General features: G+C 33.5%; 1 protein-coding gene across 10 annotated transcripts in view; it reads left to right on the top strand.

The window, feature by feature from the left end:
* The window catches only part of UNC13C (unc-13 homolog C), a 602,011-nt gene extending 576,057 nt beyond the window's left edge, over nucleotides 1–25,954 (top strand). For 7 of the 10 annotated variants that reach the window (XM_021095034.1, XM_021095054.1, XM_021095023.1 and 4 more), the window contains 3 exons: nucleotides 18,827–18,919; nucleotides 20,438–20,597; nucleotides 21,785–25,954. In XM_021095034.1, coding sequence (XP_020950693.1) covers nucleotides 18,827–18,919; nucleotides 20,438–20,597; nucleotides 21,785–22,070 — 539 coding nt within the window. In that variant the 3' untranslated portion in view covers nucleotides 22,071–25,954. The remainder of the gene's footprint in view (nucleotides 1–18,826; nucleotides 18,920–20,437; nucleotides 20,598–21,784) is intronic. The other 3 variants (XM_021095079.1, XM_021095082.1, XM_021095071.1) reach the window with 1 other exon arrangement.

Here is a 26,771-nt window from a genome sequence, read left to right as displayed (position 1 = left end):
GCCTCAAATTCTAAATTTATTTTTTAAGTTAAAATGTATACATATACATATATACAGACACACACATATATGTGGATAGATAGGTAATACATTGAATTTGACTTTTTTTAGAGCAGTGATGTTCAGTTCTATTGTAAATCCTGCATTGTGAACTCAGTGGTAGGCTTTGACAAAGGTCTAATTCTAAATACTTTAAACAAAGAGAAATGAATTGTAAAAATGCTGACAATGCTCAAGTTAGAACCAAGCCACAGGGCACAGAGGTGTATGTATTGGGCCATGGAATTCATGCAAGCCAGTATTTAAATTCCTTCAGACCTCTGTGTTTCTCCATGCATGTTTGTCCTTTTTCAGAGTCAGTTTCAATGTTTTCTTTAAAAAGAAAAGTAATTTTTAATGCTATACCCTGCCATGGAGTTCCTCGGTATTGTTTTAACTTATGAAGTTGTTAGAGTAATAGCACTTATAATTAATACAGTCACTGAAAATTATTTCTGAGGCCCTTTTCTTTTTTCCTGATATCTCCAGACAAATAGTTGCTTTTGTATTTTTATGTGTGTTTACTTCAAAACTTAAAGCCTCTTCAAGAGTATGCATTCTCTAGGGGAAAAAAAAAAGCCAGTTTACCTTCTTTTGTCAGATTAATAGTTTCAGGTTTTTGCAATAAGCATTAATAAAGAGTAGATATTTATTCTTCTTTAATCTAATAAGGCTAACATCAAATCAATATATTCAAGATGCTTTCCTTTAAAACAAGATATATTTATATTTTCTCTAAATGTAAAATTGATCTGTTAAACAAAAATTAAATAGAGCTTATCCAAATAAAAGAAGCATAAATAAAGGACTTATTTATAATTACCTGACATGTATTAGACAGTCAGTTCATCTGGTACTACTTCATTTTGTCCTCTTAATCATGTGAAGGAGATGGGGTATTTCAGTTCCATAGATAAGGACACTCATCCTTTACAGAGATGTTCAAATGATCACCCAAGGCCAAAGCTAATAAATGTAGAGCCAGGATTCAAACCCAAATCTTTCAGATTACAAATTCACATTAAAAATTACAAATTTCTTCAAGTAGAGTTATCTTTGTATGTATTTTCCTCCATTTCTCTATATGTAGGAAATGCAACGCATTTCTTTGGGTTTTCCCCCAAAAAAAACCTAGCCAAGTGGCAGATTTAATATATTAGTGACCAAATGAAGAAACCATGTGTAACTCATTTATTTTTAAACTCAGTCACTTTTTTATATTGTGTTATAAAGATTTCAAAGTCTTATTCAGTACGGTATAATGATCAATAAGCAAGACAGACTAAAGAAGGTAAAGGTAAGGAATGAAGGAAAGGAAACACAGAGGATTTCTTGCATTAAGCTCTCTATCTACATTTACTGTACCAGCTGAGAAGTGGGACCATATTTATTCTCCATTTCTTTTTTGACAAATGTTATTCATTCTGTCCATTAGAATTCCTTCTCTCTTTTTATATTATCCTCACCAAATTACGTTAGATAAAAAGGTCAGAGCAATACCTTACTAAGCCTTGGCACCTTTTCTGCAGAGGAGTTAATCACACATGCCCACTGCCTGCAGAGTAGCTGCCTCAAAGTAATGGGGAGAGTTACATCTAATACTCGCGTCCTATTAGAACATTAGTCTCTAGTTCTTTAGTCTTTTGACTTGCAATGAAGTCTTTGATATTAAATGATCTCTCAGCTCAGTGCTCTGAACCTAGGACCTACTGATGTCATCTCTTGGATCCGTTTGCATTGTTGTCCATAACAAATATGATTTTTTTTAAAATGGCTTTTACTGTTACTTCTCAGGAGTATTCTGCTTGGTGAGCATTCTTAACTTATTATTGCAAAGAAGTCAGCTGTCTTTTGCTGTCACCTGGGTACCTATTATGGAATCACCGTGGACACCACTCCATCTAGCCATCAATGCACATTACTAATTTCCCTCTCAGCACTGTTCAATTACTTGCTCACATGCTGCCTTTAGCAATTTGTTCATAATATCTGCTTGGTGGGGTGGATAACATCCTGGTCAAAATGACAGGCACAACAGTGAAGTGTGTATTCTCACAGATAGGAAAAGCAGAGGGTTTTAAATCAGTGAACTGAACTTGCCATCTATATTTTCCTGCTCTAACTTTCTGGTTCTTTTGGTATGTTTCAACATTTTAATTAACAAATGATCAAAGTTCACTGAGAACAAATAATATTATATGAAAGTGTATGATGGAAAAGCTAATACACTCAGCTAACGCTGTTCCTACTGTGTGCCCTTGACATTTATCCTCCCAGATGTTCAGTCTTGCACATAAAAAACTTATATTCTTCTTCCTCCCTATCAGAACTGGGTCCTGTGCTTACTATTGTGCTGATTTTTCATACACATCTTTTTATGTATTATATACAGATTCCCCTTATTTAGTGTGGATTCATAATATTTCATAATGAATATATGTGTCCTATTTTACTCTTAGAAACATATAGATTGAATTTAATTTTTAGCTATTATAAAAATGTTGCATGAACTCTTCAGTCATACATGCCTTCATGTATTAATGTAGATATTTCTGCACAACAAGTTCATATACAAGAAATTTCTAGGTCAAAGGTTTACTATTCTAATAAACAATCACAATAATATGGAGGACTTTCTATATGCCAGGACTTTTGAAAGTTCTTTACAGATGATATTATTTAATCTTTGCAATAATTAAATGAGGCAGGTACTCTTATTCTTATTTTATAGATAAGGGAATTGAAACACAAAGAGATTCAATAACTCACTTGAGGTCACCCAGCTAATATGTGGTGGAGCCTGAATACAAATCCCAGGAGTATGGTCCAGGGACTTTCTATACACTGTCTCCAAAACTTGATTTCCAATTTTTTATATCAGTTATCCCACTAGCTTTGCCAATAGTGGACATTATTAGAAATTTTAGAAGCATCTAGATGCAGATAATTTCTGAATTAATATTTTGGGTAACTTGTAGAATCCTGAAATATTAAGCAGTTTTTAATTTCTTTATCAAACTCTTCCACAAAAATATATGGATATACTATTTCAAACCTCTATAGTCATGAGTTTAAAATTCTCATTTATTGATAAATTTTATGTTTTGACCAATATTATATCAAAGTTTCTTGACATAAGTTTTAAAACTTGTTTTAACTAGGTTTTTTAAAAGTTTGATTATAAAGGTAACATATATACATTGTAAAAATAGAAAATACAGAATTAAAAAAGGAAAAGACTATTCACAAGTTATTAAACTTTTGATATATTTTCTTGCAATTTCTTCTTGTATTTGTTTTAAACACTCCAGAAGCTTTATATGAAATTATGTATCTTTCACATAGCATTCCAACATAATATTTTACATGCTATTATAACTCCTTGTCAGTGTGTCAAGCTTATATCCAATCATATAGGTAATTTATAATTCATGTGTTGTCTAACTATAGAATACTTAAGTTTCTCATTTTCATTCAATATTTTAAATTACAAATCAGTAAACTTTTTCTGTAGTTAGAATTTACTTTGAATTGAATTCCATCAATGGAAGTACTGAATCTCAAGTTCTGAGTATCTAGAAAGCATATAATGCCCAAGTAGCTTTCCAACTATAAATTTGTTCCAATCGAAAATCAATTAGAATATTAGATTCTTCCACAAAATCTCTAGCACTAGGTGGTATTTGTTTTAAAATTTGCTAATATAATAGGTAAAATACATTAATTTGACTACAAAAGATTAAACATTTTCAATATTTATTAACTAGTTGAATTTCTTTTTTGGTGATTTGTCTGTTTATGACCTTTATTCATTTAATGGTGCCTTTGAGTTAATCAATTTGTATGACTTCTTTATACACTGAGGAAAGTAACCTTCTGTAACATTTGTTGCAAACATTTTCTTATTCACTTGATTACTTACATAGGATATCTTTGACCTAAATATATATTTCATTGTGTTTCTCTTTGTGATTTATTTCCTTCATTTTAAGTCCAAGGAGCCTTTCCACATGCAAATATTAAATAAAATTCATCTATATTTTCTTTTTTCAGTTTTAATTTTTTAAACAGAATTAGTTTTTGGTGTTATGATGTATAGTGAGGCTACAAAGTTTTTCTCCATATAGTAACCAATTCTCCCACTAGTTATTGAATAATCCTGACCTGTTCCATTGAGGATTCCTTTGCCATTGATATCTGAAATATATTGGAATTCTATTTCTGGATTTCTTTCCTATATTGTCTGTCCATTTTACCTATAGCCCAGGATCAGACTAATTTAATTATTGTTGCTTAATAAAGCACTTTAACATCTTATAAGAATAATACATTTTATTTCTCTCTTTTTAAGAAAGTTCTTGGTTACTATTTAATGTTTTTAAAAGTTATTAGTTACTTTTAACAAGTTCTTAGTATCTATTGTCATTGAATTTTCAAATGAGCATTGGATTCTGTAAAAAATAACTTTTTTTATTACTCAAATGAATTTATCACATCTGTAGTTGTATAATGATCATAACAATCTGATTTCACAGGATTTCCATCCCAAAAATAACTTTTTTAAGTTTGGGATTTTGATTAAAATTTGCAGTAAATCTATAACTAAATATGCAAATAAGTGACATTCTTTAAGTTACATTATCTTAACTTTAGAGATATGTTTCATGTAATTTTTATGTTTACATCAAAGTTCATTGTCTCATCACATTTTAATTAAGTTTGTTTTGGGATTATCCTTTTTTTTTCCTTTTTGGCTGCTTTGAGAGTGATATATTGCCATCCAAAACACGTACCTATTTGTTTATTTTTTAATCTATCAAATTAATTCAAGAAACAGTCTTGTTAAATAAGTTTTCAATTGTTACTTTAGTTATTGCAAAAAACTAATGTCACCATTTCCAAGAGCCATACCATATTTTCTGTTTTTAATCATTGTGGTCATTTAAATTTTCAAACCCTGCATTTATTCTTATTTTTCATATCTTATTTTGTTTCCAATTTTAAAAGGGAATTTCTAATGATTGACATATAAGTATAGTATTGGTTATTATTTTAAAAGAAATGTTCCTTATCACAGAAATGAATCTTCAGGTCTGATTATCTAAGAGTTTTTATTGTGAATGGGCACTGAAATTTATCAAATGCTTTTTTCAGAATTTATGAGAAAAGTTTTGGGTTTTGTTTTGTTTTGTTTGTCTTTTTAGGGCTGAACCTGCAGCATATGGAGGCTCCCAGGCTAGGCATCAAATCGGAGCTACAGCTGCTGGCCTACACCACAGCCACAGCCCCTCCAGGTCTAAGCCCTGTCTGTGACCTACACCGCAGCTCACAACAATGCTGGATCTTTAAGCCACTGAGTGAGGCCAGGGATCGTACCTGTGTCCTCATGGATACTAGTCAGATTCATTTCTGCTGAGCCATGATAGGAATTCCAAGAAAAGTTTTTTTCATCAGAATAGTAGTTTAAACCAACCTTTTCTTTTTAAGATAAACCCTACTTGGTCATAAGTTTGCATTTTATCAATATTTTATTTAGAATTTTTGTACTTACATGTATAAATTAGTTAACTTAGGTCTTTTTTTTATTTTTTAGTGGTTTTTTTTTTAATTGTTATTCCCCAATACAATTTTTTTTTTCTACTGTACAGCATGGTGACCCAGTTACTTCTTTTTATACTCTCCATATTAAGTTTTTGTCTTAATGTTACATACACATAAAACTAATTCAGGAGATTACTATCTTATTCCCTACTCAAAAAATAAGAAAATTGAAAAAGAAAAAAGTCCTTATAAGCAGACAACATAATTATTTACACAGAAAGCCTAAGCAAATCTAGAGATACTACTGGAAGTAATAATAAGACTTTTTTTTTTTTTAGATGAACAAGAAAAAGGTTTATTTCTATGTACACAAGAGCCAATCATAAAAGTAACTAACATATTTCTTGATGAAAGTTAAAGGCTTATAAACCTAAATTTATAATATGACTTAACAAAATTATTACACAATAAAATATGTATAAAATTTCTAAAAGTATCTGATATTTTAATCAAGGTAAGATAGAAATTAATAGCTGAATAAATGGAGAAAATACTATGCTTTTGGTCTATATAAAAATATCATCAAGATTTTCAAATTATTCTATAAATTCAGTGCAATACTGATTAATGTCTCAACAGATGACATATTCAAAGATGTGTATTCAAACTGTGTTGCTATTTTGTTGCTATATTTGCTATGGCAAAATGTTGGAAAAAATCTTAATAATTATTAATAGGGGAATGCATAAATAATGATCTATTCATAAAACAGTATCCTTACAGTGGTTAAAACTGAATGAAATACAACATCTATTAAACCTCTACCATCATAGTGAGTGAAATAAAGCAAGATGTATAATCATACTCATGATAATATCATTTATAAATATTTTAAAAACCTATTATTTTAACAATATATTAATACTTCTGAAGGTACAATATTTATGGATCGATCAATAAAACTGTAAAACATTTGAGAAACATTCTATAAGTTCTGAATCCATGATAATGGAGAATGGGACCAGAGAGTTGTATGCTTGGGAACTTAACTATTTCTGTAATATCTCTTTTTTAAAAGCAGCAAATCAAAATAGAGATGCAGATCATGATTAAACTCCAAGGTTATAAACCCATTTTATCATTTTAGAGTTATTATTTAAAATATCAGACTTGGAGTTCCCGTCGTGGTGCAGTGATTAATGAATCCGACTAGGAACCATGAGGTTTCAGGTTCAATCCCTGGCCTTGCTCAGTGGGTTAAGGATCCAGCATTGCTGTGAGCTGTGGTGTAGGTTGCAGATGCAGCTCGGATTCCACGTTGCTGTGGCTGTGGTGTAGGCTGGCGGCTTCAGCTCCGATTCAACCCCTAGCCCGGGAACCTTCATATGCCACAGGAGCGGCGCTAGAAAAGACAAAAAGACAAAAAAAAAATCAGACTTATATTTTAGCATTATTCTTAACCTTTTCTTTCAAATTATATATAACAGTATGCTTGACAAAAATTTATTAAGTGCCTCCTTTGTTTTAAGGCAAAGATACTTTCCTCATGAAGCTTATATTTTGATGGGAGAGAACTAAAAGCAAATAATATGTATTGCAACATCAGAAAAGCACTAAGATTTAAGAAAAGGGAGGGGGGATGGTAAGAGCTACACCCCATCTTCCTAGTGCTCTGGCTATTTTAACTGTAACAGCATTACGCCAGAGGGAATTGTTGGGCAGGTGTTGTTAACTAATTGTCTTATTACTCTCATTTAATTTTTAGTCCAGTTCAGTAATTTTCATGTTTTTCTCTTTTAGGGAAATACACATAATATAAAAACCTCAGGTGAACTTTCAAATATCTTTTTTTGACTTTCTCTTTAATTTACATTTTTTCTTCTCAGGATCAGTTAGTTGTTTTACTCTTCTGTCATTATTGGTAGTGTCTTGCCATTCTAACTTAACACTATATTGAATAGAACTTGTGCCATATCTAATACCCACAACCCCAAACTCCCAGAACCTAATTAGGTGATTACCATGAGCGTCTCTGAGCTGCTACAAAGCAAATTTAAACTCCATAATCATCTATTCACATGAATTGTTTTTATCAATTTCCACAATTTTCCTGCAGAGATGGTAACTTTCCTCTGTAGTTATTGTACTGCAAGAGAGCATACTTTTGCGTGATGGAAGCCAGACATAGATCAATACCCATGTCTTTGATAAGGAAAATCTATATTAAGTACATCTATAATTTCACTATTTTGCCACTGATTAACTTATACTATTTTCCAATAATAAAACCAAGAGAACAAATTTTTCAAAGTTAAAGAGGAAATGAAATAAATGACATTTGTAGCAACATGGATGTACCTAGAGATTATCATAGTGAATGAAGTAAGTCAGACAGAGAAAGACAAATATATGATATCACTTGAATGTGGAATGTAATAAAAATGATACAAAAAAAGAATTCATCCCTGCTCAACACCTGCTTTCCTATTCAATTCACACAGCATCCAAAGTTTTGTTCAGTCACTTCTTTATGGAGCTCCTTCATTGTGCTACACAAAGAGATAGACACCGGGAATGTAAAACCAAGTAAGACCATGATTGACTTAATAAATTCAAATATAATAAGGGAGGCATATCTATTTGATATCTACCTGTTACAATACAGTATATTCTTATATTTAAATTTTGTCATCACTTATTGCCATGCTTTCTACAACAAACCTTCCCCAGTTTTAGGTTCTTTTGGTTAAAATATGACTCCAAGTCATCTTCTCTGAGGATATTATGTCAATAAATTTTTTAGCTCTTCAAATTGTAAAATTACTTTTTTGTTTCATTCATACATGATAAATAGCTTTCTTAGGTTTAAAATTTTGGGAATATAGGCTCCCTTCCTCAGAACTTTGCAAGCATTGTTCCATTTCCTTCTGAATTTTACTTATGAAGAAAATAAATTATTTCCCTTTTCTTCTTGGGTACATTTCTTCTTCCTCCTCTTCCTTTTTTCCTTCTTTTCTTTTTTTCCTTCTTCTCTTTCTCCTCTTGTTCTTCTCCTTTTCACCTAAATATACATGGGTATATTTGTGCTTTTTAACTTTTCTAAAACAAATTGAATTCTTTAAAAGTTCAGAGCTTTTTTTTTTTTAAGCTCAAGAAATTTGCTTTTCTTATGTATTTGATCATGAGTCCATTTTTCATTCTAATTTCTTCAGGAGCATCATTTCCAGTGATTGGCTTTCACCTGAGTCCTTGAGATGGTATTACTTTTTCCTTGTGCTCTAGAATGTTTTTCAGAAGCCCCTTATTGAGTTTTATATGTTTACTCATCCCCAAATAAGAAGGTCTAATTCAGATCATACATTCAGCAAATGGGATTACCCTTAGCCACTTCTCAAAACTACTTGGCTACTGATAGAACCCACCATTTGAAGCTATGGGATGCATAGCCCCTAGCCTGACTTCACTTATCTAAACCAGCGCAATTTCTACTACCATGTTTATTGACATCAGTGACTCCCAGGAAGAAAAGACATGTCCTAAAGCTTTCATCCCTCAAAATGCATCATACTCTAGTCTCCTCTTGCCTACGATGGAGGATACACACTGCCATGTGGGAGTAATCTTTCACATTCCCTTCTCCTCCAGATAGCAGTATTTACTAGTAATCATGGTGCAGGAAGAGATTTTGAAAGAGAGCTGCTGTCAGATCAGGTGAAATGGATAATGATTAGAAATCATTCTTGGGCAATCGTCAGAATTAAAATCTAGTTTTCTGATTTTTGCCACTTCCAAGTTTACCGTAGGAAAAAATCAGCACTGATTATCCATATCCACATCTTACCTACTTTCCCAGATTCTACTATTCTTTGACACTCTGTCCCAACTGTGCAGATTCTAAAACACCTTTTTAGAGGCCAGCAGTGTGTCCATGGAAAGAGACCTTAATGGAAAACAAGACCCACTGCTGATACTGCCCAGCTATGGAAACTTGCACAAGACACTTATCCTCAACTTCCTTAGCTCTGAAACAAAGAGATTGGATCAAATATGTCCCATGGCCAACTTTAGTTCTAACATTAACACTATATACTTTTCAATTCTGAAATATTTCAAGTTAGGATAATTAAACTTTGCAAAACAATTCTGAAAGGATATCCAACTAGCATAGCAACTTACATCAGGAACTTGCCACATTTCAAATCTTAGTAATCACAGGATAATTTTTCAGCAGTACACTTCAGCATGCGATAAGCCCTGGAAACTCACTGATATAAAGTAGGAATATAACATATTTCAATCAACAGTAAGGTCAAGGTTAAAATACGGAGAGCTATGAAGCCATCAGAGTTCCAGGAGGAAAAATTAAGCTAAATACACATTTGAATGATTACTGTGGGGTTTAATATAAAAAGTTGCTAGTAAAACTAAATATTATCACACATAAAAACATAATCTGAAGATATATAAGTGCTTTCTGTCTTATGTACTATGTTCTTTATCTTCAGTTTCACATCCTTTTCTGCCTTTTAGTTTAGCAAGAATTTAAATTCCATTAAAAAAAAGACAGCATTCACTTTTTCCTCTCTGATGTGAAAAAAGGAAGGTAGAGAGGGAAAGAGTAAAGAGAAGCTATTCAAGGGACATCACAGCCTGTCAGAAGTCTGAGGTCAAATCTCAGTTTTCCATTAATGACTTTGAGAGGTAACTAAATCCAGACCCAATTTTACCATTTGTAAAATGTACACAATACCTTTATCAGATATTAGAACAAAGATCTTATACTTGAAGCATTCAGCACAATGCCCAGACACATAAGTAGTCAAAAACTGTACCCATTACTGTTATCACTACCATGAATTACTTCAAATATAAACATTAAATACCATAGAGTTAATAAGCAAAGAACAGGGAAAAAACAAGAGGAAAGCACACGAAGCTATCAGAGGAGGAAAGGGGTTTAAGTCAAGCCGCTTCCTGGTTTATTCTCCTCCCACCACCTCTGAGGATGTCTAAAGTCTTAGAGAACTGAATGGAGCTAAGTTACTCCCACCTGGAGTCATAGACCTGAGGTGGGAGGAGCAGTAGGGAAGGACAGTGATATTGAAGTGTGCCATTACCAGAGTGGTCATGCCTCATGAATTCTCCACCTTTCCTTTGAGGGTCCCAGGAAGTCCCATGTGGACAGATTCAAACCCCTTTGTCAGGGGCTTAAGCAGTTTGGTTAACTTGTACGAATGACTTGAGCAGCTGCAGTATTTTTTATCTATATTTTAAAGGATGCTAATTGAGTACTTGGAGATAATTACCAAATTAAAACATTACATGAATAATCACCACTACATGCTTATAAGATAATGCATTCCATCACAGAATGTACTATAATTATAGTGGGTGAGAGACAAACGCTTCTGGGGTGCTTACATGGTGCTATATCGTAATCTGATAGTCATCAGGAAGTTTTATCAAAACCTTTTTACCAAAAGCTGCTCTTCTAAAGAGAACTTCAAATAAAACAGTCAACTATTTCTTTCTCCTGCCATTTGCCATTATTTACTCACAAGAGTGTTAATCATTCCTGAAATAGAGAGTTTGGTATTTATGATCCAATAATCTTGGTGATGAAACATTCTCAGGGCCCACATGTTGATTTGGGGCATAATAGTCTAATTTCTATGTATTTAGAATAGACAAGATTATGTAACAGGCATAATCACTGATTAAATTTTCATTAAGTGCTCATAAAAATTGTTAAATACATGAATAAAGTGCACCATGTTAGATTATTTTCATATTTCATTCCATCAGAAATGAAAATTTCTTATATGCTGCCTTTTTTCTCTCTTTTTGGAAAATAACTTCCTTATTAATATGTACTTTCTTCAAATTGATCTTTTGTTGAATTCCATTTTGATTCTGGGATAGGCATTCAGGAGATTTCACCCTGCACAAATGTTAGACGGATCAGATTTAGGACTATTGGAAGCTAACTCTACCAAATTGGTGGGAAAAAAAATGTATTGTACAGTTTATAACATACATGTAACTCACATGTGACTGAATTAAGCAGCCTCCATAGTTTCAGCATCTGCCAAAGTATTTAATACTTTGATTCAACTCAAATATATGTACAACCTTCACTTTGCACATTAATGCAGGACCATAAAAATAACCATGCAAACCGAAACTGTTCAAAGCAATCTTGCTAATCAATGGGAAAATTTTGATTATACTGTGACTTTTAAAATTTTATTGTCAAAAGAAACAGTATTTACTGTCAGCTATAAATATATAAAGAAATGAAAAAAAACTAAAAAATTTATTTAATACACTGTAATTGGAAACATGAGAGACAATAAGAGTTAAAGTGTTTCATTTCTTTTAAAATTTTATTGAGAGTAGTTTGAACAGCGCTTGCCTTTTTCTTCTCATCATATAACTATAAAGAGTGAACATCTTTTCTATGCCTTGGTAAACTGTCATTCCGAAGTTTGGATTAATTACCAACTATTTATCCTGTCTGCTTTCAATGTTATATCTCAGAGTTCCCTTAACATTAAGTTTTTCTCCAACATCACCTCCACTAAGACATCTTCATCTTCTTTCTCATCTATGCCAATAAGGTCACTTCCATTAAGTTCCTTGTCTGCTTCTCTAGAGTCCCTCCATTGGCAGTAATGTCTACATTCCCAAGGTCAGTAATTTTTTTAATGAACTCATTCACATTCTATACAAATTTCACTCCAGTGTTATCACTTGTTTGTTTGTTGAACTTTCTTCTTTCCTGGCCACTTCCCTCTTTTGATTATCCTTGTTTTAAAAACGTCACATGGATTTATCACTGGGAAGCAAGGCAGCAATACAACTGCACACTTTGCTGGGTGTGAGTTGAACAGGTGTACAGTGACCAAGCACCAACAGACTTTGAAAGAAGTGATGTGGTCACTGATGATAATGTCTATCTGCTACTTATACAGTCAGTGATTTGTGAACTAAAACACCAGCAGCAAATTTTGTACTTTATGTAATGATACATATTTAAAATGCCATCATAACTAAAATGTGAATATTTCACATGCTATTTAGTGAAACTGGGGACTGAAATCAAAGCATATCATGGAACATGAAAACTGTGCAATGTGAGGGATGTTTGCATATTTAATCAATGAATAAATATATGCCATTTAATATGTATCCAAATATTATGTTTATCATATGAATTAAGGATGAGAAGTATGGATTATTAATATTTTTTTTGTCTTTTTAGGGCCGCATCTGTGTCATATGGAGGTTCCCAGGCTAGAGGTCCAGTTGGAGCTGTCACTGCTGGCCTACGCCAGAGCCACAGCAATGCCATATTCGGGCTGCATCTGCGACCTACACCACAGCTCACGGCAATGCCAGATCCCTAACCCACTGAAAGAGGCTGGGGATCAATCCCACAACCTCATGGTTACTGGTCGGATTCATTTTCACTGCACCACAACGGGAACTCCTGGATTATTAATATTAACAGAGATTTCCTGACATTGTGGAATGTAGTTAGGAAGAAAAAAATCTGCATAATTAACTGCAATGCTAGGCATAGCATGGGTGTAAACACCAGGCCTCGAAAACACAAACCTGAAGTTCCAAAATGGCAATTATGAATAGCGTGATGATTAAGCAATAATTGCAATCAGGAAAAAAACCTTTTAAATGAGTTGCTTCTACTCAGAATTGTCAGAAAACTGTCACATTTCTAAATCCACTTTTTTAGGGTTGTACCACATTAAAAAGCCAGTTCTCAAGACTATGTTTGACCTGATTAGGCAGTAAATTTCACATTTTGTGTTAGAAAAGGAAATGTATACTTTTTAGTAAATGCTTCCACCCAAGAGGTTCCAAAACGTGGCTCAGAGACTGCTGAGTACCTAAGTTAGATTTTTATCATGTTTTTACCCACCAAGGCAACCCTCTAAATCTTTTTAAAAACACACTCAGAGTTAGGATGTACAAGTGGAAGACTGAAGAGAAGCAATTTGGGAAAGGGGAAAACATATCTATGCATTTAGAGTACCTTTTAAAAGGTTTTAGGCACATTTCTGTAGCTGTTAGTTGTCTTCAAAACAAAGAGCATAAAATTTCTCCTCCATAACTAAGAGCACCGAACAGAAACTTACGTATTTTCCTAATTCAAGTTTTATATATCTACCAAAAAATCAAATTCTATAACAACACAAAGCCTTTAGATTACCTTGGTGAATAGAAACTCAGAAATGGTACTCACTCCTGGTGAGTGCTTTAATGGAAGACTTTTCTCATTTACACAATTGTTTAATCAATTACTGACCATCATTTCTAGATATGTACTCTGGGCAGAAACCAACTATTGCTACATTGCTGTATATAGTAATGCGTATAATACCATCCATAAAAGTCTTAACTACAAACCCAGGTACGGAGCAGGCTCTGACCCTTAATATAACAACGGAGACAAATAAACAGCCCAGATACATTTTCAGTGTGGCTGAGAGAACTTCTCTCATTAACTGTGATTTCAGCAATAGCTAAACAAACAAAAAACCTTCAGTAATCAAGAAAACTCATTTCACCAAATTTCTTGGTTAATCAAAGGTTTTACTTCATAGTGGGAAGAACATTCTCTCATAGAAATGTGAGGGCTCTTTAACAACCTTCATCTCTACTATACTCAACCTAGACAGTCTTACTGAAGAAAATAAGAATGCCAAAGTTGTTGGGGAAAACTCCAGTCACTCTAGTGTTGTCTTCTTGCAGTCTTTTATTTCGATAACTATAGTATCAATGGATTTTTCTCCATAATTTTTATTTGTGAGCATTATGTAAGAATCTTCAAGATATTCAATAACTTTGAAACATGCTTATCAGGCATAGTTATTATAATAAACTATAATCCATTTACAATGTATGAGGCCCATAATATCCTACATATTTTTCAAGTATCCCTCACCATAATATTGCCAGGTGTGTGGCTTTATCCCCACTTTACAAATAAGGAAATTCAAGGAGTTTTAAGCTGTTAATGAGTGACAGACCAGATTTGTAATCAGTGACTTCTTTGCCCATTTACTATGTTACAATATTTGAGGAAATCAAGAATATAACTATATATTATTTATATAATAATAAAAAATGACAGTATTTCACAATAGAGGGGTTTGGACAGAGCTTCATAGGATAATGGAAGAAGGGTGTTCCAAACATGATGAAAATAAAGTTTTGAAGAAGAAAGTCAAAGGCACCAGTGTGGACTAGCAGTGCAAGATGAAGCAAAGGTTATGAGAAGCATCCTAGTGAAGGGCTGGGTTTTGGGATTTGATTCATGGTATGATGAGATGCAAGTATGAGGTTTTCCAGATGAGAATGGGGTGATAAAAAGGATCTTTAACACAGCTGAGACAAATTCTTTCAAAACCTAAATCTTAAAAGACTTCTCAGTAGCTCCAAGACAATGTCTAATGACTTTTGGATGGCATTGAAAGTACCAATATTTTCTTTAATGCTTCCTCATATTATTGTGTCTATGCTCCATCCATACTAAACTACTTGCAATTTCCAAAACATACCATTCTGTTTTATGCATCCACACATGGGCACATGTTATTTCTAGCTCCTTTTGTTGAATAAAAAAATGAATCTCAATTCAACCTTCAAGAGTCTCCTTTCTCCCCTATAAAATCCATCATAATAACAATTAATTATTGAGTCCCATATTTTAAGTCCTATATCCTCCCAAAATTGTCTCAATATTCCTCAAGACCTAAGAATATTATGAAAATACTAGAAGCATTTCCATTAAAATTAAGAGAAAATCAAAGATGTTAACTCTCTTAACCAAAGTCCCCATAGGAATCAGATGGCACACCCAAATTAAGATTATTTGAGAAGGATTTAGTAAGAAACTGTGTACAAAGGTATGGACGGGATATTAAGAAACCAGAAAGACTAGTGAACAAAATAATGCAACAAAAATAAGGGGCAGGGGAGCTCCCAGAACCAGGAAAAAGATTGTCACCTACTGAGGGCTGGTGAAAAGAATTTTGATTTTGGGTTGCAGGGTTCAGCCAGCAGTAGATGACCCCACAAGACTAAAGACAAACACCTGGTCTTACTCCCCTCCCTCCATCCAATATCACTGGCCAAGCCCTACTAGACACTAGAGTATAGAGGAAACCCCTGAATTGTCCATCAAAGAGCAGAATGGAGAAGGGTAGACAATGAATTCAGAGAGCCAAACATAGGGCAACAAGCATATCCACTTTTAATACTATCATGAAATGCAGTACTAGAAATAGAAGCCAATAAAATTAGCCAAGGCAAACAATGAGAGGTATAAAAAACTGGAAAGGAGAAGTTTCATTCATTGAAAATAATATGATTGCATACCTACAAAGCTTTAAAAAAGTTAATGAAAAGCTTTGATTAAAATTTCAGTTGGACAGATATGATAAATTCATTTGAGTAATAAAAAATGAAAAAATAAAAAATAAAATTTCAGTTGGCTGAATAAAAAATATACAAAAAAATCATTAGTCTTCCTGTTATACAATATAAAGGGGGAAATGGTCCCATTTAAAATAGAATGAGATGTAATACTTAGGAATAAGCTTTTTAAAATGTTCAATATCACATGAAGAAAAAAATGAAACATAACTGAAGTACAAAAGGAGAGTTAAATAATGGGAAGATCTGTTCTTTAATAAAAGAACTTCATAGCATAAGGATGTCATCCATTCAGGGATGACAACAAATTATTTTATTTTTCCAAAATGGGTTATCAGCTCCTCTTGTAAGCCTTGCTTTTTACAGCACAGATGCTTCCCTTACTGACATCACTGTCCAGGTCCACATTATGTTAGTTATTTGTATTATTAGAAACTTACTCAGATTTAAGACCTTATTCTGGTCACATTAAAGTTTTAGTCACCTACTGGATTCAAAGCTCTCCTTCTCTATCTACAAGAAGGCAAAACTGGTGACTCTGGCAGTAGAAGGAGGAGGAAGGAAGGAGTGGGCTTCTCTTCTGTGTACCTTCCTCTTTTTCTTGGTGGTGGTTTCTCTGATATTGAGGAGGAAAGAGAGAAAGAGAGAAAGAGAGGAGATAGCTCTTTAAACTTCAGTGGTAACCCTTCATTGTTGTTATTTCTTTGGAGGTCATTGTGTATTTGGTTAATGGTAGAGGTTTTCCAGCTCATTGTCTTTGGGGAAGTACAAGATTGTTAGAAGAGGCTGGTGTGAGACTTGTTCCAAATAGTTCCAAAGGGCATTGATGGACTCTTTGAAGACTCAAGACTTGGCTGCGTTTTCCTGTTGCACCTCACCTGGTATGGGCACATCACATTCCTCTGAGATGCCTGCCTCTGTGCCCCATGTGTGACAATCCCCAGTAAAACTATAGCCTCTGATCACATTTTCCCTCCCATGTCCCCATTTCTAGCACTGCAAGCCCATTCAGGAGTCATCTCCCATATTCTCAGCAACCACAACTTGAAGGAGGGGGTGGTGGTCCAGGCACACTGTAGGTCGCTGCCCCCCACCCCAAACATACACACACTTGGCCATGCTCAAGTCATAGTGTCTGATAAGTAGGCAACCAATTACAAAATGAGATACTTATCTTCCCGGCTTCCAGAGTTTAGGAGTACTTTGCTTGGGGTTTTCTTCCTGATACCTCAGGAAAAGGAAGCATTTCCCCTCTCCCCTTCCCAGGGAGCAACCCTTGGCTAATGTCCAAAGTGATAACCCTTGGCTAATGCCCAAAGTGATCACTATCTTCCAGTCCTTTTATTCTCAAATGGTTGGGGCAGGGTGGGAGTGAGAGGGGTGCATGTGGTGAACCAGCTCTTCTAAGGCCCTATTGAGAGGTTCTGACCCACATCCAGTGATTTTCTGGAGTTATAAATGGGAAATCTCTTAGAACTTTTTCTTTTCAGCTTTTTCATTGACCATATCTTTTACAAAACTAAGGTTCTTATTAATCTCATATATAGTAAATTGTTAAAATCTCTATGGGGCAAAATTAGAATTCTACCTACTGTTGACAAATATCATTTCTAGAAATTATACTATAAACTCGTAAATATGAAAAAAATTATTATTCATTATAGTTTGTTCATAATAGCAAGAGACTAGAAACAACCAAAATATGGTTAAATAAATAATGGTATGTTTATATAATGGAATAGAGGCTTAACATTATTTTAACTGTTTTAAATATTTTAATGTTTTGATTATCTGTAAGCAGGTAAGTAATTTGTTTTTAAGCAAATGAATGCTTAGGGAACAAAGTACATTTACTTTGTAATTAATGCTGTGATATTCCAGACTGTATTAAAGAGTGAGGTATAGCTTTATATATACTGAAATGGAATGATCTTCTTAGTCTATTTTTAGGTGAAAAGATAAAGCTAAAGGAAAATTAGAGTGTATGCTTCTATTTGTGAACAAAAAACATGTTTATAGATATGTTAATAGATGTGTGGGGTGGGGCGACATTGTTATCCCTATTTTACAAATGAGAAAACTGAGACTTGAAAATATAGCAAATTCTGATCACAGAACCAGTTGTGGCAGACCTATAATTTGAATTCAAGTTTATGTGACCCCAAATCACAGGCAGTTTCCAGTACAACATGCTTAACCCTTCGCTAACTTGTATCAGGGTAGAATTGACTACTCCTTTTTTATACCATCAGTAGACCTTGCAAATACAGCTATTTTAGAATCTATCGCACTATGTGTGGTGAACGTGTATATATTGCTCTCTCCTGGCTGAGTGTGGTCCTCATGAAGGCCATGCTCCATAGAGCCATCTCTGTGACCCTGGTGCTGTGCTATGGCACATGGAAGAAAAGCACTCACAAAGGTGAAAGGCAGTGACACCTCTTGGTAACTAAGCAGTGAAAAGAGCTTTATTAAGTGCCTGGTAAAGGCAATGGCAAGGTTTTTGTGGGTTTTTTAAGCAATAGTAATACTAACAGGGTGTCTTATGATATCTGAAGATCATTTGAAAGTTTACCTAGTGGGCTAAATATGATGCTACTCAAGCCTCAAACCTGCATAGCAAATTTAATTTAGTGAGTATTTATCAGTATCTATGATGGGCTATTAGGAAAAAGAACTATTTATTTCCAGGATCATGCTTTAAAAGTCTGTTATGCACAGAATGTCAATATTCATTATTAAATGATCTGAATGGTCAGGGCAGTAAACTTTTGCTGATTTGCAGGTCGCCCCTCCAAAGATTCAGTGGGTCAGATATCGGTTCATGTGGACATCACCACCACCCCAGGAACAGGAGAACACAAAGTCACTGTAAAAGGTACATTTCAAGTATGGAAGATCAAACAGCATGTGAGACATTAACTTCTGGAAAAATAACGATATTGAAAATGTCATTTTTTACCTGGATCTGTTTTAAAAAATGTCTATTAAATGATTTTAGGGCATGTTCAGAATTTCTTCCTGAACCCAGGGCTTTCATCTTGTAACTGAAAAAAGTCAATGGCACAGATATTTAGCCTATATTACCTGAAATATCTAAATGGTTTAACTATATTGGTGATTATGTTTCAAAACTGTATGTTGAACATTTTCTCTGTGGTTGATGCTATGACATACATTGAACATTAGTGCTATGGTTTGCTCTGTAACTTGCCAAGGACATGTTAGATGTTAATTCAGTGTGTTCTTACTATCCACATAACCTACCTGCTTTTTCTATGTGGTTTCCAAGAACTGGTTTGATTTTTATTTAATGGGTGGTTGAATCAATTGGTTTTATATGGTAAAAATGTAATCTGAATATAGGGGTAATTTCAAAGATGTACTTTAATGATTAATATTTTGCTAAATAGAACCATGTTCTATTTTTGTATTATTACAGATTTAGTCACTGTAAATAATATTTACTTTCATCAAAACCACAACCTTCTAATATGTTTTAAATTGCACTATCTAATGTATATGTTTTATAAAAGTAGCACTGCTGTGGTCTATAAAAGATGATATACAGTATTGGTAAGCATACAGATAAGCAGGCATGACTATACATGCCAGTATAATTAAATTTTTGAAAGATATTTTGCTACTATATATCAAATGCTCAAAGTTTTATGAACCTTTTGCATTAGAACATTTGATTATAAAATACTTCCTTAGGGATATCATCATCAAAGAATGGGCAAAGGTGTATATATAAGAATGTTCATTTAAGTCTTATTTATGATGCCTGAAATTAGGGAACAGCTGTAATGTGCAACAACAAATGATTGGTTGAATATATGATGAAATATATATAATGTAATATTTGCAGTTGGAAATATATATATAATAAATTAGAATGTTTTCCATGATGGACTTAAAAAATAAAGCAACTTTTAAGACTGCAATACATTATGATCTCATTTTATATAGAAAGTAAATATATATTGAAAGTATCATACTAAAATATTGTCATTTCTTCTATGTGATAAAATTATAGTTTTTACTTTAAACTATTTTCTGTATTTTCTAAATGTGTGATGATGACCAAATCATAATTTTCAGGTGAAAAACATATTATTTTCACCTAAACAAAAATCATAACTTTTCAGTAGTAATGATTGCTATTGCAATTACAACTAAATTTTTGTCATCTCAAAGCCACATGGCTTAGAGCTAAAAGCCCATCAAGCATGCATTCCAGAGAGTAAATTGCTTTCCTCAGTGGGGTTAGGGTGTTATCAAATGCAAGATGTGGCTTCATGCATCATTCTTAAAAATTCACTCTAAGGAGGAAAGGGAGAGTCTAGGATCCCATACATTCGTTTGCTAATGCTTTATATTCTTTTGGTTTTAGTGATTGCTATTAATGACTTACACTGGCAGACCACTGCAATGTTCCGTCCCTTTGTGGAAGTTTTTATGCTGGGACCCAACCTTGGGGACAAGAAGAGAAAACAAGGCACAAAGACAAAAAGCAACACATGGTCACCAAAGTACAATGAAACATTTCAGTTGTAAGTTATGACCCAACTCATTTATTCAACCAGGCAGTAAGCATTGTATAGCTATACTTAGGAGAGATTCACAGGGAGAGATTCTAGGAATATTTAAATAATGCAAAATTCAGATATAATACCATGAGCTACCAAGATTCTGGGAAAAGGTGACATTTTGACTCATTTTAATTCACAGGAAAACCCAGATCCTATCACATTTTGCCATTCTATTCTTACCTACCAGGCTTCCATTTTCTTTTATATCAGTTCAGATTGTCTCTAAAATAAATGCACAGTTTAGTTGTTGGTGTCACCCCGAAACAAAGTTTGGCTCTGCAAAATGTCTGATTGGAAAAAAAAGTCACTTAGAAAAGGAAGGAATTCAGAGGCTTGCACTGCTGAGGAATAGATGTGCAGTCATTAGAAAGTCAAGACTGTCTGAGGATGAATTAAAATAAAAGGCAGGGCAGGATTACCCTGAGCATTTCACCACTCAGTCTTCTTCATTAGGTTCAGTTTTGCACTGACAAAGTACCTGAGGTTGTGATTAGGAGAGGCCATGGTTAGTCCCAATCTTGACAGGTCTAACTGTTGCCATAGGAAAGAATTGGCATTGAAACACCAGGCTCTGCTGAAACTGATTTACTCTGGAGATTTGTATCCAATTTAGTATCCTGTGAATACTGCTTGATAGTCTGTGCAGTGTATTCCCCTGAGCAAAGGCTCCTTGATATAATAGCAATTCCAGGAGTCTGAGGTAAAGAAAGGAAATTGTAATAATGGACATTGAGAGGGCACAGAAATTCTTCCAAAAGGTACCCACCCTCAGCCTAGCTCCCATGACCCCTACAGCCCCTCCTACCCCTATATCACTGTGGAGACCTTGCCTCCAATGATTAAACATGATGAAATATTTTAATTCCAGTTTCTATCAATACCCTTAACATCAGGGCTGTAAAGCATATTTAGATTGATTTCCTATTTGTATCTAGGAAAGAAAGAGTTTTTAAGTTAGATTTCAGAATAATATCTATGTTTAGACAATCTAAATAAAATTTAAAGGATATCTGCATCAGCGTTAAAATGCAGTCATGCTCTTTACCAATATAATATTCTGAATGATGTACAAAACTTTCAGTAGTATCTTAGAAGCATGTTGATTTCTATTTGAAAATGCTCAAAATTCCTATTTTTAATCCGCACAGCTTTCTGAGTAAAGAAAACCGCCCAGGGGCCTATGAACTTCATCTTTCAGTTAAGGATTACTGCTTTGCCAGGGAAGATCGAATTATCGGAATGACAGTAATTCAGCTTCAGAACATAGCAGAAAAGGGAAGCCACGGGGCATGGTATCCCCTCTTGAAAAACATCTCTATGGATGAAACTGGTTTGACGATCCTTAGAATCCTCTCTCAGAGGACCAGTGACGATGTGGCTAAAGAATTTGTAAGACTTAAATCTGAAACAAGATTTGCTGAAGAGAGTGCTTGAAACAAACACCGCAAGATCGCATCTTCCGGAACTCATCTACTATAACTGTTTGACCCCTGCATGCATGTGCAAATACGCGGGAATGTTTATTTCATTATGTTCAGTGTTTGCCAGTACTTAAGTACCATGTCTACAAGGTATGTGGAAAACCTGCAGAACTTTTATACCAATTTTGGTCTTTGAGAAATAAATGTTCCATGAAGTGCCAAAATTATGATGTAAAGTGACATATCCAGAGTATCTTTTAAAATGTTTATTTCATTACCAGTTTCTCACCCATTAAATATCCTAAGAAACAGTCTTCTGAGTTCGTCCATTAGTTGTCCTCATTATGTTGGTTTATAAGGCTGGTAGATATGAAAGCATTTGTCACTCAAATTCTGTTTTATTTAGACTTAACTCATTGTAGATGTCTTACATATACCTTTTCTACCATGACTAGAAATGCAGTTACTTCTAGAAAGCATTTGTAATTTTATAGTTGCAGATCTATTGTGATGATTTTTGCATACAAATTAAAATAGAAAAGGTGGGAAATATTTTATGCTGACCAGTTTCCAACCTTTCTGAAATATCACTGTGAAGAAATGCTATTAAAAGCAAACTTATACAAAGCAATGCTAAGTAGAGTTTGTTAACAATGTTTGATATATCAACAAAACTTTGTTCTTTGAAACTGCCAAGGTCATATAACATTTGTTAAAAAAAAAAAAAAAGGTAAGTTGCAGCATTTGCCATCTAGCATTATGTCTTGGCTTTTCCAAATTTCATTCTTTAAAAAGTCAAAGTCATAGAAGTAATGGCTTAGAAGTATGACAGAAAGTTTGTTTCTTAAAATTACCTATGATAAGTAAATATACTGTTAGTGTTTTCCTTCTGACAGTTATGACTAACTCCTTATTAGTGCTATAATCAGCTAAATGCTTTCTTTTTAGAAATATTCAAAATTTGTACTGAATGCAGCATTACTATATATTGCACTGGAGCAAAAAGTCTTGTCTTCAATTCTTTAGTGAAAAATGTAAAATGAAGTCTGAAGAAATTGCTTACAGTTGTGTAATTTGTGTTATTTACAAGCCCAAGATGCATCAAATGCAATAGGAAAACAACTTATTACAGCTTTGTAGATAAAAATATTACTAGATTGGATTTGAATATGAAATAGTTTATGAATATTTGCATTTTCTCTATTTTTATGATTTGACTTTTTACAGTCTGTACCTAAATACTTGGCTGTAGAACAGTACCTTGTAATTGTAACTTATGGTCATAACTGTTAGTGGACAACATACACATGCAGAAACAAGAAACTGTTAAAAGGAATGTATTTTGTGAATAAGCTGATCTGATATGTTAAGAACAGAAATGAAAAGTATCATGACTCTCAGAACCATGCTGTTACTGGGTATGAAAACATAGACAGTAAAATCCACTAAATCATGTTAAATTGATAGGCAATTGCTTTGTTGATGACTTTTCCAAATGCATAATACAATGCAATCCTCTGGCATATGCATTAATAAATGGATGTATACTGAGCACATGCAATACTTTATCATATCTTCTGCCTTTTTATTTCATTAATGCAACATCATTCTATTATTTAGGAATAAAAATATCCAGACTCTTTTTACTGGAAAGAACAATCTTCACATTGTTTGATTCTAGTATCTCATTAGGATTGAAAAGAAATATTTTCCAGGAGTTGTATTCATCAAAAAAATTTACATATTACAAGATAATGAACCTGAAAGTAAGAAAAAGCTGATGTATCTACTTGTGTGTGTGTCTCTGAATACTGTTAAGTCATGAAGAAAATTCAACATTCAACATATAGACAAGTAACACTGTTAAATAAAAAATTACTTTATGAAAAGTTTCATTATGTTTTTGAAGGATACATTGAAGATTTATTACAATTTTATAGAACATTGACTTGAGCTCTTTAGGAGCATATTATTGTCATGAAGTGTGATACCCTTGAATAAATGGCAGTTCGGGTTTGCATTGATCATTTAAAAATTATGAGCTAAGTATTTTTCCATTATTTGTTTAATTGGATCTATTCATTCTGTCTTTGTGTGTGTGTACAATATGTGTCCAACACTAATGGTGATGGTGTGAATTTAGTCTATTTATCAATACCGTAAACTACAGGTCCTAATTTTCCACAGTCTTCGTTGTTTCTCCCAAGACACAAGTATTTGTTTTTTTGAGAACAAAGTCTATTGTGTTTATATATCCAAATTGGTCATCACCTTGAGATTCACAGCCATCTCTGTCAATAGCCTCCATTAAAGTGCTTAGTAAATTATTTATCTTATTCTAAATAAAATGCACAAAGACACAGCTCTGTTACTCATCTACAGATGAAACGCACAAGTTCTCAAAGAAACACATGATAATCAAATTTGGCTAAAATGAGGTGTTTAAAACCATAGTGGAACATTTACTATTTAAAGGAGCTCTGATGAATTATTATTTAAGATAAATAATCAGATGTCTTCATCACACCCTGCTCTAATTCATCTAATTTTAGGATAATTTATATATTGAATTTCCCTTAAATGAGGTACATTTGTAAGTGACAATCCTAGCTTAATGTTTTTCATTTGGTCTTTTTAAAAAAAGTTTGAAATGAGGTTTATTTTCTCCTTTTAATTTCTCTTATATAAAGACATGACTATACTAGCACTTTTATGGGCTTAGCATAGTAGTTTCAATCTTCATACTCAAATAATGAAAAATAAGCATAATTATGCAGGACTCAGAAAATATCCCTAAATAGAAGTCCAACTCCCTTATTACCATGGCAGAATTTGGGGACACAAAGGGAATGGACTACCTTCCCTCATACTATCTGTGTTTATACTCACTGAAGTCCTTTCTTAGAAATAGCTGGCTCCTTGCTCCCTGAGTTCCAGCCCTCCAGAGGTGGGTGATCTCTCAGTTGCAGGTGTCTGGTATTTGTCTTTCAAAATCGAGAACTAGGACACGTGATTTGAAGGAGGAGAAGATCCAATTTGTAATTATCATATTGTACTTATTTTAAAGTATATTTTTTCACATTATGACAATTTTAAAATCAGGACACATTTTATTGTCATTGCCATGCTATAATTTAATGGCTTGTTTTCCTTTTTAATTGTAAGTAATGGTTGATCTTGCAATGAATGACTTAGAAACAGTAAATATAAAGATTTATAAAAGTAGGAAAAGTAATGGTTATCCTTTTAACACATCATATGTATTTGAATTTGCGTATACTAAAATGAATTCTATTGGTATACACTTCCTGCTTTGACAGATTCATAGAATCATGTATCAAGCACAACAAGCAAGATTTAGGACAGTGCCATCATCCCCCAAAATTCCGTCATGCTGCTGCGTTGTAAACACTCGCCCTACCTTCAACTCCTGGCAGCAGTGACCTATTTTCAGTCCTCCTGGTTTTATATTTTCTGAAAATGTCATATAAATGGAATCATATAGTAGGTAGCCTTCTAAGCCTAAATTCTTTTACTTGGGCATTATTCATTTAAGAGTCATCTTTCTCACGGCACGTATCAGCTGTTTTCATTGCTTAGTAGTATCCCATTTTATGGACGTAGAAAAGAGTATCTATTCATTCTTTAGTTCAAAGACATCTGGGTTGTTTTTGGTTTTTGGAATATTATGAACAAAGCTGTTATAAACATTTGTGTACAGGATTTTGTGTGAACATAATTGCCTCTTCCCCAAGTGAATATCTAGTAGTGGGAGTTCTGGTCATAACATGTATCTATCTTTATTAAAAATGTCAAACTTCTACCAAAATGATCGTATTATTTTACATTTCCTGCAGTAGTGGGTGAGAGTTCCAGTTGCTGCAAATCTTTGAAGCACTTGGTATTGTCAGGGTTTTTTTTTTGCTTTCTATTTTAGTTGATATGTATATAAGAACATCTCAATATGGTTTTAATTTGCAGTCCCTTGACGATTGATGATGTATTTCTACATGTGCTCATTTCTCATCCATGTATTATCTTTAATGAAGTGTCTGCAAGCCTTCTGTCTATTTATTCAACTGGTTATTTGTTTTATTGTTGAATTTGGAGACATCTGTGTTGGATATAGAAGTCCTTTGTCAGATATGAGATTTGCAAATACTTCATCCCAGTCTGTGGTTACTCTGTTCATTCTCATAAGATTATCTTTCAAAGAGCAAAAGTTTTAAATTTTGATAAAGTCCAATTTATCTTATTTACTTTTATGGGTCATGGCTTTGTATTATATTTAAAAATTGTTTCAGAGAAAGGGTTTTTTTTCCCCATTTTATTAAAGAAGTTTTAGAGTTTTAGAGTTTACAATTTGGCCTGTGGCCCATGATTCATTTTGAAATTAGTTATTTATTTTAATTATAGCATGTGAGATTTGGGTTGAGGTTTCTGTCTATCTCTTTGATTATTTTTAAGTGACTAGTTAATTTGCATAGGAAAGTCAAATTGCTCCAGTACCACCTCACACCACTTATTGAAAAGACTATCCTTTCTCTTGTGAACTACCTTTGCACCTTTGTCATAAATCCACTGACCAAATGGGTGCAAGGTCTATTTCTAAAATTCCTACCTTTTTACCAATATGACGCTGTCTTAATATGGAATTGTATTGTCTTCAATGTAGGCAATGTGAGTTTTCCATGTTGTTCTTTTTTTAAAAGTG

The sequence above is a fragment of the Sus scrofa genome, chromosome 1, assembly GCF_000003025.6.
Source record: "Sus scrofa isolate TJ Tabasco breed Duroc chromosome 1, Sscrofa11.1, whole genome shotgun sequence".
NCBI classification, from domain to species: domain Eukaryota; kingdom Metazoa; phylum Chordata; class Mammalia; order Artiodactyla; family Suidae; genus Sus; species Sus scrofa.
Note: the sequence above shows the minus strand (reverse complement) of the source record. Positions and strands in the feature narration are given on the sequence as shown.